The 13,902-nt window shown below is 32.1% G+C and overlaps 1 protein-coding gene across 1 annotated transcript; it reads left to right on the top strand.

Annotated features, from left to right (window-relative positions):
- Positions 1 to 308: 308 nt before the first annotated feature.
- Positions 309 to 7,588, top strand: LOC141657476 (DNA repair protein recA homolog 3, mitochondrial-like). The gene is given in 10 exon segments (XM_074464721.1): positions 309 to 457; positions 651 to 708; positions 1,048 to 1,265; positions 1,535 to 1,622; positions 2,515 to 2,570; positions 3,136 to 3,172; positions 3,175 to 3,308; positions 3,821 to 3,967; positions 4,750 to 4,884; positions 6,780 to 7,588. Coding segments are annotated over 10 exon segments (1,302 nt in total). The 5' UTR covers positions 309 to 412; the 3' UTR covers positions 7,164 to 7,588.
- The last annotated feature ends 6,314 nt before the right edge of the window (positions 7,589 to 13,902 follow it).

Raw genomic sequence — 13,902 nt, 5'->3', positions numbered from 1 at the left:
TTGATATGTTTGACTTAGTAATGAATTAATTAAACCAAATAATAGGTTAAAAAATAAATTTAATGGTAAAAAATTATAGTAATGCGATTAAGTTACCGGACCCGATAATGACCCGACCCAAACTCGACCCGACCCGAAATGACCCGACCCGATAACGACCCGACTCGACCCGAAAGAGTATGCTGACCCGATATGAACCAAACCCGATATAACCCGATCCGACGTGACCCGACCCAAACCCGACCCGACTGACCCGATTGCCACCTCTAGTTCCGCTACATAAACCCTAACCTCGCAAAAATGGTTTTTAAACCCCTCTCAACAAAAATACTCTGACCTACTAATTCGAACCCTCTTATTCTGCAACAACTCTTGAGTTCTTGTTTTAAAATAACTTCTTTATTCTGCGACCATGTCCAGTTTTCTTCGCCGTGCTTTCACCTCGCAACTCCCTCAGGTTTGTTTTGTTCACTTTTTAATCTTGTAAGCCACTAAAAATGAACTGGGTTGTTCATAGATTAACATTTTTCAGGAACACAAATTATTATGCATGTTCTGTTGATTAATTTCGCTATATTGTTGATTATTATGCATGTTCTTTTGTAAAACTGAAGATTTTGGTATTATTGTTTGAATATTGTTGCTTGCAGAGGTTCAGGAGAGGTATGCTTGGAGCTTCAATTCAGTATCAACCTTTTTCAACTAAAGGTGCAAGTCTTTTGCTTTCCTCATTTTACTACTCCTTTCTTGACTGTCGCCGTGTTATTTATGTTTAGATGATAAATGTAGAAAACTTTCTCATGCTCTTACTATGTAGCTTTTCCTCTATTTGATAGTCACTGTGCAGTCTCAAGAATTAATTTTTGGGGAGTTTTATTTTGAAATGTTTAATTTGGGGGAATGTACTAGCTATAGCATGTGGTGTCTAAACTCATGTTCTTGAATACTATTGTTGCTGACCGATGATAATGTCGGCCCAGTTGCGTTGTAATTGCTTTGATCAACTTTTGCTCACTCGAGTACTAACACTTTATTTCTGTGGTGAAGGTAAAAGGAAATCAAAAACAGATAAAAGTGATTCAGGTGATGAAAACATGTCAAAGAAAGAGCTAGCCCTTCAACAGGCCATCGACCAGATCACTGCTTCTTTTGGAAAGGGTTCCATAATGTGGCTTGGTCGATCTGAGACCCCTAGAAATGTCCCGGTGATATCTACTGGATCTTTTGCCCTGGACATTGCATTGGGTATTGGTGGTTTCCCCAAGGTATTTTGCCAAGTTAACATTGGTCTGTTCGCTGTTAATGTTTCTGTGCGTAAACAAATGATTTCCTGTCCTTATGTTGTAGGTTTATTTATTGAGTAAACTTGTCCTGGATGATTTTGCCAAATTTCTGATGATATTAAGGGCGATGTACTTGCTTTTCTAGATCTTCTTTTGTATGAATATACTTTGTATATGAGGGGCATTTAGTTTGAGTTCATTTTACGTTTTTTTTGTTCTTGTGTTTATACGTATTTTTTTGATTTATACAGGGACGTGTGATTGAGGTATATGGGCCGGAGGCTTCTGGAAAGACCACCCTTGCTCTTCATGTAATTGCTGAAGCACAAAAGCTTGGAGGTTTGCTTGTAGCATTTAGTTTCCTGCTTCAATTCTTGTCATAAACAATAGCAACAGGTTTTGGTTTCTTATCTGTTTTGGCTGTCCTGTGATTCCTGTCTTGGAATTTGTTCGACGTATCAGTTTGTAGATGACAGTTACTTCTCTTGAACACCAATTTGTCTTTTCACTCTGAGTAACCTCGTTATTCTTGTTTAGTTTCTGTATATCTTGGCTTTGGTAATTTAATCCGTTGACACTAGGTATGCAAGGAGCTCTTTTACTGTACGTCTGTACCTGGTCGGTAGTAAACCACAGTGTCTTCTGCTTTGCTTTCTGCATTCAGGGCATTAGGTTTATGTGATAAAACACACATGTTTCTGTTTTTGGGCAGTGCATTTTATTTCCCTCTCAGTTCCTTATTTCGTTTCTTTAAAGCATTTGTTTAGATGTTTAACCCTTAAGTTTCTGTACCTTCAATATAGATATATTTTTAAGAGATCTTGTATAATAGTTATGGATCAAGCAAATGTTCGTTATACTATTTTGTCAAACACATAGTAGGATCAGTATACTGGTCAAAACTACATTTTCACCTTTTCTTTCCCATGTCTAAAAAAAAAAAAAAAAAAAATACTCGTACCATGTTTTCTTAAATTTTTATTTTAATATTATATAATTCTAATATTTTAATTATATTTATTATCTGTATGTTTTAAATTAAAGCAAGCACTATAATAAAATACTAGCATTTATTTATGATAATTCTACAGTCTTTTTAAATACACGTTTCCTTTTTTTTCCTTATCAAAGCTGGCCGGGTCAAGTTTGATGGATTTTGTCATTTGGATAATCAGGTTGCATGTCGAACTGTACAAGAAAAGTATAAAAATTTGCCTGTTCTTGGTTGCAGGTCAAAAGTTCTTGACTACTCTAATTGATTCAGTCAACTATGGCAATAATTATCATGTAATACTCAACCAAAATCATATGATTAAGTCAGTTGTTTCACTTTGTTTCTATCACACTACTATTTCACTCAAAAGTGCTTACTTAGAGATTAGAGTTACTTCATCCCCTTACATTTAGTCCCTTCTAGCTCGCTTCATTATTGATTACCCACAAATACCAGCATCTGTCCTTTTGGTCTCTTATGCTTATGGATAGATAATATCATATTTGGCTGGCTAGTTGCTCAATGAATACTGGCCAGTGGTGATTTTGCCATATATATATATATATATATATATATATATATATATATATATATATATATAGAAACTGATTATTTGAATAACAGATTTGTATAAATATATTATATGTACCTGTTATATTAAAATAATTTTGTTATTAGATAGTTGCTTAATCATATCGAACATACTCCGATAATAAATATCTACATGTAATAAATTAATCTAATTTACCATTCAATAAAAGTATGTGACAAACGCCGAGCATTTTAATAATTCAGGTCTTACATCTGTGGTCTTTTTCTTGCTTTTTCTTTTTTCTAATATCTTTTTTAACAATGTAGGCTACTGTGCGTTCATTGATGCTGAGCATGCTCTTGATCCAGCTCTTGCCGAATCTATTGGTGTTAACACGCAAAATTTGCTGCTTTCTCAGCCTGATTGCGGTGAACAGGCCCTTAGCCTCGTGGACACCCTCATTCGAAGTGGTTCAGTTGATGTTGTAGTGGTTGATAGTGTAACGAATCATCCTTTTCTCTATGTTGTTTCTAAGTTTATAATTGTTACTAAAGGTGTTGGTGCTGACTTCAAAAATTGATGTTTCAATTCCTTTGCCTGAGCCTAATTAATTACTCGTACATTCAAAGGTTCATTTCATTTAGTATGTGGTGGGATGAAGGTTTCATTTTGGCTGTTAGCTGTTCCTGGCCTGGCCCAATAGTAAAATGCGACTAAGGGAATATCTGGCCTGCATTATATACTACGATTTTATGTACCAATCCCATCAGGCAAAACAATTCTTTGCCTAGCCCGTCTAGTTGTAAGTGATGCATTGTCCGCCTTGTCTGTCCAGTGTTTGAAGTGCTGGCTTAACCTCTTGATAAACAACTTTGTTTATGTGCTTGATTGGCACTCTGGATTACAGGATTATTATGTTCTATAACTGGTGAATTTGTCGAGTTGTCTAGTTATGAAATCTTACGCATCATCAACAGCATTTTCATCTTTATTATCTATTCTTGATTGCAGGTAGCTGCCCTTGTTCCAAAGGGAGAACTTGATGGTGAAATGGGTGATGCACACATGGCAATGCAAGCAAGACTGATGAGTCAAGCACTTCGCAAATTAAGCCATTCCTTGTCACAATCACAGTGTATATTGTTATTTCTGAATCAGGTAGTGATTCAGTGTCTCTAATTATACTGTCTTTCTCGGTATCCTGAAGAAATATTGTAGAATAAATTCAATTATATTCTGATTTCTGCTCTGATCATCTATGTTATTCGGGTACACATCCAATTTTTGGGCTCACCATGACTCAATTTTCCTGACAGGAAGCGGGTGCAGGGACATGTATTCAGAATTGAGATATATCTATAAATTTGTAATAATGTTATTGAAAGTGAAACGTAGAGGTGTTTGAAAAATGTGTCGTATAAAATTAAACATAATCCTAAATGCTCTGTACATAGTCTTCTTTATTTTTGTCATCCAGGCCCTTGAGTGAGTTCATATTATGCTTAACATTAAATTTGTAATAAAGAGAAGTGTCGGAATGGAAAGGGTTGGATATAAAACAGTCGAAGTAACGTACCTTGTCATAGAAAGTATTTAATAACCATGGTCCACGCATATTAAGAGTTGTGATGTGATTGAGGCCTAATTGTAATTTGCTTTGACAATACAAAGATGATACATAACGTTACAGTTGTTAAGAACGTTGGTTAAATCTGCTGCCTCTGTCCTGCTTGCTAACAACAATGCTTTTCTCCTTTTGTTTGTTCGTTGTGGGTTCTCTCTCCCTCCAATTTATTGACGTTTCAATTCTTTTCCCCTTTCCCAGAGTTTCCTATGTAACATGGGGGCAATCTTGTCCCTCTACTAGTTGTCTTGTCCAATTGGGTTATTTATTCGCAAAGTTGCCACATTGAAGTTAATGAAAAATGATATTTGTTCAGGTAAGGGCAAAAATATCAACTTTTGCTGGATTTTCTGGTCCTACTGAGGTTACTTGCGGAGGCAATGCTTTGAAATTCTATGCATCAGTGCGCTTGAACATTAAGAGAATAGGGCTTATAAAAAAAGGAGAAGAGGTATAATCCTAAATTTGTTTATTATATGGATGTAATAAAATGGTATCTTTAGCTATTTCTTGTATTATCTGCAATTTTTTTTTCTCTTTATTATTTTATCGGTTTTTCTAACCTATGCCCACTAGACATAGGATAAGAAACTCAAAACGGAAAGTAATAAACGATATTTTTATGGGAAATTGTAATATCAATTACTTTTACTTTTATTTACAAGAAAATGCATTTATTTCTTTCTATTTTTGGTTTCTTATCCTATGCCTAGTGGGCATAGGTTAGAAAAACCCTTATTTTATTAATAATTTCTCAGTTTTTATTTTATGGAGGGGGATTTCCTGTAGACTGCCTGCAACTGTTTTATGACAAATCTTGAACTAAATTTTTATCTGCAAAGCAAATAAGAGCACCATGGCTTCTTAGTATCTGTGTGATTTGGATGAGCTAGAAAGATTTAGCATCATGGCTTGAAATGAATGTGTTTGATTTGATTCTTGTTGATTGCATGGCGAAAGTGATTTTGTGTTGTGTGGGATCCACTGATTGCATCTGCATGCATTTTCAGTCTAGAAGTCAAGAGTGAGGTTATATTTCTTATGCTTGCTGGTATTGGCCTAAGAACCCATTCGTCCATTCCTATGTGTGACCTGTTAGTATGTGTTCATATTCATTGATAACTTTTTGGAAGTGTTGATGTTTGCACATTTAAATTCCCTGTTACTATATGCTCATTCTGATGTATATAATCCCAGACAAGCACTATCTCAGCTAGTAATTAGGATTATATATCAAAACCAAAAAGGTTAAATGATCTCATGTTTCATGTTTGCACATGTAAGTGACTTATTACTAGAACTCTCGAATGGATTGGGCGGGCGGATTATAGGTTCGGTCATTTCGGGTTAACATTCGGTCATTTTGGGTTCAGTAGAATACGGGTCCGGTCTATTTTTGGTTTGTAAATTATGTCAAATGTGCTTTTTACAATGTTTATTTTCATTATTTTTAATTATGAACATAGTCATTTTTAATTTTTATAATTATCTAGTTTACTTTATCATATTAGTAAGTGCAATTATGAACAATGACTATATTCTCATGATAATCATTTGAGTAATTAATCATGTGGAAGAACTATGCTTTAAAACAAATATAAACATTATTTCAAAATTTTGAAAGTTTTAGACTATTTTTATCATTTTATATTTGTTTTAAGTACAAACTTTCAATAAATTTACCTATTTACGGGCCGGGAAGCAGGTCGCACGGTTAAGGTTGAACGGGTCTTGACCCTAGATGTGCAGGTTATTATCGGGTGGGGTCATTTTTGTCTTGAAAAGAGCGGGTTATTTTTGAGTTATTTTCGTGCGGGTTTCGGTCGATTTTTCGAGTCAAGTCAGCTTTTGACAGGTGTACTATGTGCTCATTCTGATGTATATAATCCCAGACAAGCACTACTCCACCTGGTAATTATGATTATGTCAAAACCAAAAAGGTTAAATTATCTCATCTTCCAATGTAAATAGCTAATCGTACATCATTTTTGACGCATAATTGTACTACATTTCAAAGCAGAAGATATATTTCATATGAACAAGAACAGAACCCAAGTGCCTGAAAAGGTTCTTATGTATGATGAGTCGAGGGGGATTAGAACCCATGATAAAACTTACGATCGAGAGTTGTGTCATGCGACTTTCCAATATATAGAATGGAAGATCAGTTCATACTCCAAAGCTAAAGAATACCAAGTCTTTTGGCACCATTTCACACAGATTTATACTCTGTTATATCTCATCAAAACTAAAAAAGGAATATAATGTCTGTATGTACCGTTTTCTGCTTACCACCTTTCTGTTACCTTGTTTTTAATTTATTCATGTAAATGTGATATTCTGCAGACTGTTGGAAGTCAAGTCCTAGTGAAAGTCATAAAGAACAAACATGCACCTCCCTTCAGAACTGTAGAATTTGAACTCGAGTTTGGCAAGGGAATATGTCGGGATGCCGAGCTTCTTAACCTAGCTGTAAAGCACGAGCTGATTCATAAGGGTGGTGGTGGTTTTTACAGAATAAACGGCATACAAATCCGCGGGAAAGATGCTATCAATAAGTATCTAGCTGAGAATCCGAATGTGAGGGATGAACTTGCACAGAAACTTATAGAAAAGATGTGCCCGACAAAGGCTCCAGAAGGGGAGGTTTCTGAAAGTGAACCACCAACAGAAGAGATGGTCTCACCTGATTCAACCGATGAAGAAGTAGTTACTGTTGCAGAGGCGTAGGAGACGGTTTTACAGTAAGATATTGTAAGACTGCATGTTATTTACCGAAATACCAATATAAAAAACTACTATTCGGATTTGCCAAGTATTGACAACCTTTATTGGGGTATTTTGGGTAAATAGCTGTGTGATTCACAATAATACTTATGTAAAACTGCCTTACAAGACACTTTCTGATATTTTCATGATTGACTAGGTACTAAGGACTAGAAGTCGATATTAGTTCTGCATATGTTATTAGTGTAAAGTTAATCTAGGGTTTATGAGCTGGACAATGTTGTAATGATAGTTCAGCTGCATTTTGTACTTTAGTGAGGAGGAAAGTCCCCCAGTTTTGGCTGTGTACTTTTTCAGATTCAGGAAATTGGCCTTTCGTGGTTCAAAATTTTCTTAATTTTATGTAAATGGGTACTCGTTCTTATTTCGATTTTGCACAAATCACTGAATATGTTGAGGTTTTAGGGTTTATGGGAGCATTTGAAATGATAAAGATTGATACGACAAAGCAATTGAATTTTCATGGTTTTTTTGACTTTGCTCTCGTCTTATCTATTACGGAGTACACTATAGTCTACATAGCGTTCGTTCGTTTCGGGTACACGCAGAATCTTATATTCTTATACTAGTGTAGATTCCGTACTAAAGTACGGTATTTTTTCGATTTTGTATTTATATATAGACGTCAATTAAATTATTTGCATAAATTAATTGTATTTTTAATTTGATGTTATATTCTACTAATATAATATTAGTAAGAGGTAGAAAAGAAAGCTTACACTATAATCATAAGACATTTAAAGTTGAGTTATTTTTGTGTTAACCTCCTACTATTATTATTATTATTATTATTATTATTATTATTATTATTATTATTATTATTATTATTATTATTATTATTATTATTATTATTATTATTATTAATTAATTATTATTATTATATTATTACATGCAACTAATTTATGACATTAATAATGCAACTAAATTAGATGTAAAATGTAATTAAAACGTATTGAAAATAGGTTAAAATAACTTATCCCGCATTTAAAAAGACGATTTTTGAGTTATTAAAATAATGTTTTCACTTTTTTGCATTAGTAATCTTATCTTTATAAATACAGAAACATTTAAAGCATCCATATTCACCCACGTCATCAAATACAGTTTTTTTTTTTTTTTTATAAATAGCTAATGTGGGACCCACAAAGAAAGAATCTGAATTAATTTCTAAAAAACCACCGTGTTTTGTACGTAAATGTTTATGTTTATGTTTGTACGTAAATATAAATTATTACGGAGTAATAAATAATGCATAATCTCCTAAGTCATCTTATGATCTTAATTTATAGGAATTATATAAAACTATAGATTATATAATCACATACAAACTATGTAGAATCATAGGCAACACAATTACACTTCCTAAAATGCTACCAATATAATCAGAACAGAGTATAAAAAAAAAAATTGTTATCGAAAATCGTTTTGTTTTTGGTTGATAAAATCGGTAGAAAACATAAAATTAAAATAAAATAGCATTCCTTGGCAAAAAAAAAACGTAAAAAAAAAATAAAAAAAATTAAGACCACGAATTTGAAAATTGTAGAAAACAACAAAATTAGACCACAAAATTTAAATCGTCTTTAACTTGAATGGTAGATTTGCAAACAATAAAGTAAATGGTAGATATGCAAACTCTTGCATAAAAAAATAATTATAAGGACATTAAAATATTAATAATCGAAATATATGCAAAAAAAACATTAAATAAAAAGTGAAAAATTATTAAAATCGAAAAAGGTAAAAAAAACTCATTTCTTGGGAAAAAATATCAGAAAATACATTTCAAGACGCAAAAAAAAAAAAAAAAAAAAAAAAAAAAAGTGAAAAAGTAATTCAAAAACAACAATCATTATATGTAAAAATAAAATTTTTAATAAGACTGAAAGACATCATAATTATTGAAGATTAGTGTAAAAGTAACTAAAAAAATATATAAGAAAACCAAAATATCATATAAAATACTACATGCAAAAAAAAAGAAATAAGGATTAAAAAATCAATACTTGGAAATACTAAAGCTCGGTTTTCGTTGAGATAATATACAATACTAAAATCTTGATCACAATTTCATATTGTTCTTCAATATTTATTTATCATGTAATTGCATGGCCATCCAAAACAATGATAAGATTAAAATTTGATAAAAATAATTTTATGAAAAATTGATCAAAATATTGAGAGGGAGTATAGTTATATCTATTAAATTGAATGATAAGATTAGAATTTTGCAGATCTCTAAATAAAACGGGTGATGGTAATCAACGAGATGAGGGAGGACTAAAAATGATGAGGGAGCAAATAAATGAAAATATGAGATGAAATTGATTATTGAGAGGAGGGAGCGGTGGAAAGACTAAGAGAGTGATCGAAAGTGTTAAATTTAGGGCAATTAGTGAATGAGGGAGTGTATATATATTGTGCAAAAATTTAGGGTATATAATATGGACCTATATGAGATGAATGAGTCGACTTAAATATTATCATATAATATATGGACCGTAAATGTATGAGTTGACCCAAATATATGTGCGCTTTTTTAGTGAGTGAAAGATTTACACAAATTTCTCAGTTAATACGGTTAATATCCGTTTTTATCTTAAGACGAGTCAAGTATAGTTAGAATAAAACAAAAGTAGAGACTAGAGTGCATAGGGAATAACATAAGATTTGTCTTATATACACAAGTGAGATGGTATTTTACCAGTTTTAATAATTAAAAAGATGTATCCATTTTAGAGGAGACTTACTCAAAGGAGTATGTCTTTTTATTTAGTTCGGATAAATTTTATACTCATTAACTCGATTTGTGATGATTTTGTTTTATTTGATTGGTATTTAGCGGATACGGTGTTGACATTTGGGCTGATTTAGTTACGAGGCTAGATCATTAACTCAGTTTACAAATTGAGACTTCAGTTTCGTTAATTTAATCTTTTATAAAAATAATTATAAAAAATTTAATCATACAACAATGACGTGACATTAAAATTATATACTCCCTCCATTTCAAAATTTGCATTTGCTTAAAATACCCCTCACAAAGAATAAAAGAAACAAACAAACGATGAGGACAAATAGAGAAATAGACTACGCATATTATAATTCAAGTTTATTATCGAAATAAGTAACAAGGAAATCTTTTTTACAAATAAATATGTGAATATTTGTAATATATTTAAACGGTTGATATTCACTATAACAAAACTCTTGAATACCTATTTATTTAGATGAACAATTGGACAATTAATCATGTTCAATTAGATTTGCACAACTTTGAAACTATAAGACGATATATCATTTTAATTCAGTGTTATTCAAATTTTAATAAAAAAAATTACGGCTAACTATTAAAGGATCGACTACCATATACTCAAAAACATATTTAAAAAGATAACCCGTGCATTTCGTGCACGGGATTAAAACTAGTACTACATATTACTAATACAAAAACAAATAGTTGAAGATATTGTGATGGAATTTTTGTGGTGAAAAAAATTATTTATATTCTGGTGATTTATATACGCAAAATTTTATTGGTAGCAATATTAACAATGGATATATTTTAAATTATAGAGGAAATGATCTAATTGTGAATATTTCTGGTGCGGCCAATGTTTGGTTTGTATACGTTTGAAGTTGAAGATCTTTGTGTTATACTGTTTATTGCATTGAGAGGGAAAAAAAATTGGTATAAGACTTAATTGCTTAGGTATAGGGGGATTCTTAAAAATAATACTTAACTATAAATGTTAATAATACTAAATCTTGTACAGTATAATAATATAATTTGATTGTTTTTATGTAGGTAGATTTGTTGTGTGACAAAAATCATATTGCAAAGATCTAAAGATGAAAATCACTTATGGGCTACAGAATATTTTCATAAAATCATTAATTTATGAAGGCCGAATTCCTTATTAAAAACTTTGAGCGGGAAAAGTTTGGCTTATTCTTTTTGTTATAAAGGGATGTAAAGCACTCATCAGGTGCTGATAGTTCAATTTGGTGCTACAATTTCTTTTCAACTAGTTTCATACCCGTGTAAATTGCACGAGTCTGTTTTCTATAATTGTAAATTTGCGATGTACGTGTTAGTACTAATTAACAATTCCTGTACATAGACGCGATATTGCATATGTTTAATAAAACATATTTTATAAATGTCATAACTTTTATTACTCCCTTCATAATATAGTTTTCTTCTCACTTCTCATATTATACGAAAGAAATTTTAAGAAATGGAAGAAAACATAAATCTAGAGTTATTATTACATTTTAAATTTAGATCAATCAATTTTTATTTTTTGTTCAAATTATTTGGAAATTAGATCTCACGTCTATATTACCCGCACATTTCACTTTGTTTTTACGATCGATTTATCCAACACTTGGAGTTGACGAAGTCACATCATTTCATCGTATTACGAAGTACTTGGTTATTGACTTCGACAACTATCAATTTTCTTAATTAGGCCCCGCCATCAAGCACACAAATGTGAGGATTATATATTATATTAAAAAAATCGACAATAGCTACATATCAAATAGTATTACTACTTTCTACAAAATAGTCCCCCTTCTATTAACCTAGATGTTTATGTTTTATTAAAATAGTGTTCACCAAATAATATAAAATAATATAAATGTAAACATCTAGGTGAATATGTACCTATTATAAAAATTTCAAGTTGGTAAATTACAGATTTATATTAAAACAACATAGTAGAAAAGTTTTTAAAAGATGATACAAATAGGCGTTGAACTACCCTTTTTTAGACCTAAACCAACTTGAAGCCCGCATGTATTTGACATGTTATTACACGACCTAAAATACACCCAACCCATATTTTTTTCCTGTATTTATCAGCTCCCTAACTCGTCCGTTTAATCCGTTTGTTAAATCCAACGTTCTCTCATGTTCTTTACCTCAAACTCAATATACTACAACAATAGATCAGAGAAAGAAATAAAAGTAAAATATATACGTAAACTTACAAAGAAAACTAATTGGAGGCAAATTAAATAAAAGTGGTGGAGCCCACCATTACTTATTTTTTTGAGAAAAAAAAAATACATATGGTGATGTGGCTTCATAAGAATGCTTTAAATTTTTTTGTATTAATAAAGATAAGATTATAATAAGTCGTTCAATTTCGGAATTTGTAATCTTATATTATATGGAGTGATTCTAAAATTCTATCTTAGGATTCAACTCGTTATATATAAGCTGACACTAAATGCATAAACCAATGCTGTAATGATGATTATTTTGGAAAACATGACTATTTGATTCAAAGTAGATATCTTATGCTCAATCTTTATACTTGTACATTAGTAATTCTCTCTTGCTTGCTTTGTCTAATTGTATTAGCCTCTTTCTTAGACTAATGCAATTTGTTGGTGTAAGTGTGTGTTATTTGAATGGTGTAAGTGTGGTACAATAATGGTAGCTAATGTTATTCCGATTTAATATGTGTCTAATTTATACCATTTTCACCCTTCTTTACCATGTATTTTGGCCCTAATTATTGCGATTTATCCACACCTTAATTGCATTTTGTGCCCTTATTCCCAAACTATGAGTTTCCGTTCCAAATTGTAGGTATTAGGCCGAAAACGAGGAAATGGGCAAGCAAAGGACATATTTGGATGATTAGCATGGAAGGAGGAGGAAAGGAAGTTAAGGAGCGCCCTGAGCCGGCCGGCAACCGCCACCCCAGCTCCCAACACACCTCAACAAAAAGATTAAAGTGAAAACGGAGAAAACGTGTCCTCAGCCGGTCACACGGCTGAGAACACACGCTTAGTCATTTTGAAGAATATGGCCAAATAAATTTTGTTCGTGGTGCCGGTCGAGACATTGGCGGTCGGGAACTCGGCTCCCACAACAGTTTCTCCCAAGTATTCAAGTCAAGGCAAAGGCGCGTCTAGATCTGGTCAAAGTCCCGGTGCCCGGGAGTACGACACGATATTTCTCCCCTTCCCCTCAATTAAGACCTAATTTTGAAGAACACTATAAATACTCCACGTTAAGTGTTTTTAGGGACAACCTAGATCTTGAATTTCCCTTGTTCAGTTTGTAGTCCTTTGATAATCAAGCACTAATCTTTCCCTAATTAAGCTTTAATTACTCTTCAAATTAGTTTAGATCTACTTAAGTTTGATACTTTACCTTTGTTATTTGGGTTGTAATTGAAGATTGGAGAAATTCACCTTCGTTATTAATCCAAGCTTGCACCTTTTCCATTGTTGGTATAATTCCTTCCCTTTTCTTTGTTTTAATCTTCTTTTTGTTCATTTGTTTTCACAATTAGTTGAGTTTTCTATCTACATCATGTTTACATATTCTTGTGTTTCAAGTTTCAACATGTTTACTTTAGTAATAGCTAGTATGTGTGAGTAGATATGCAGTGTAATGATATGGGTTTCTTATAAATTGAAGGATTTAAAGTTGAGACAAACAAGCTAAGGGGCTGTCTAGAATCAGAGTAACAACATTTTCAAAATAGAGGGAATTTTCTGAAGAAACTCGAGCAAATGTGCAAACTGTATTTAGCAAATGTGCAAGCTGAGTTTAACAAATGTGCAAACTATATTCAAGTTTCTGAGCAAACAAGGGACCTTGAAGCTATTTGTTTTGAGAATTGATTTTCTGAAAATAAATGCAACAAATAAACAA

Source organism: Silene latifolia, chromosome 5 (genome assembly GCF_048544455.1).
Source record: "Silene latifolia isolate original U9 population chromosome 5, ASM4854445v1, whole genome shotgun sequence".
Taxonomy (NCBI): Eukaryota; Viridiplantae; Streptophyta; class Magnoliopsida; order Caryophyllales; family Caryophyllaceae; genus Silene; species Silene latifolia.
The sequence above is the reverse complement of the archived record's forward strand: the minus strand, read 5'-3'. Positions and strand labels throughout refer to the sequence as shown.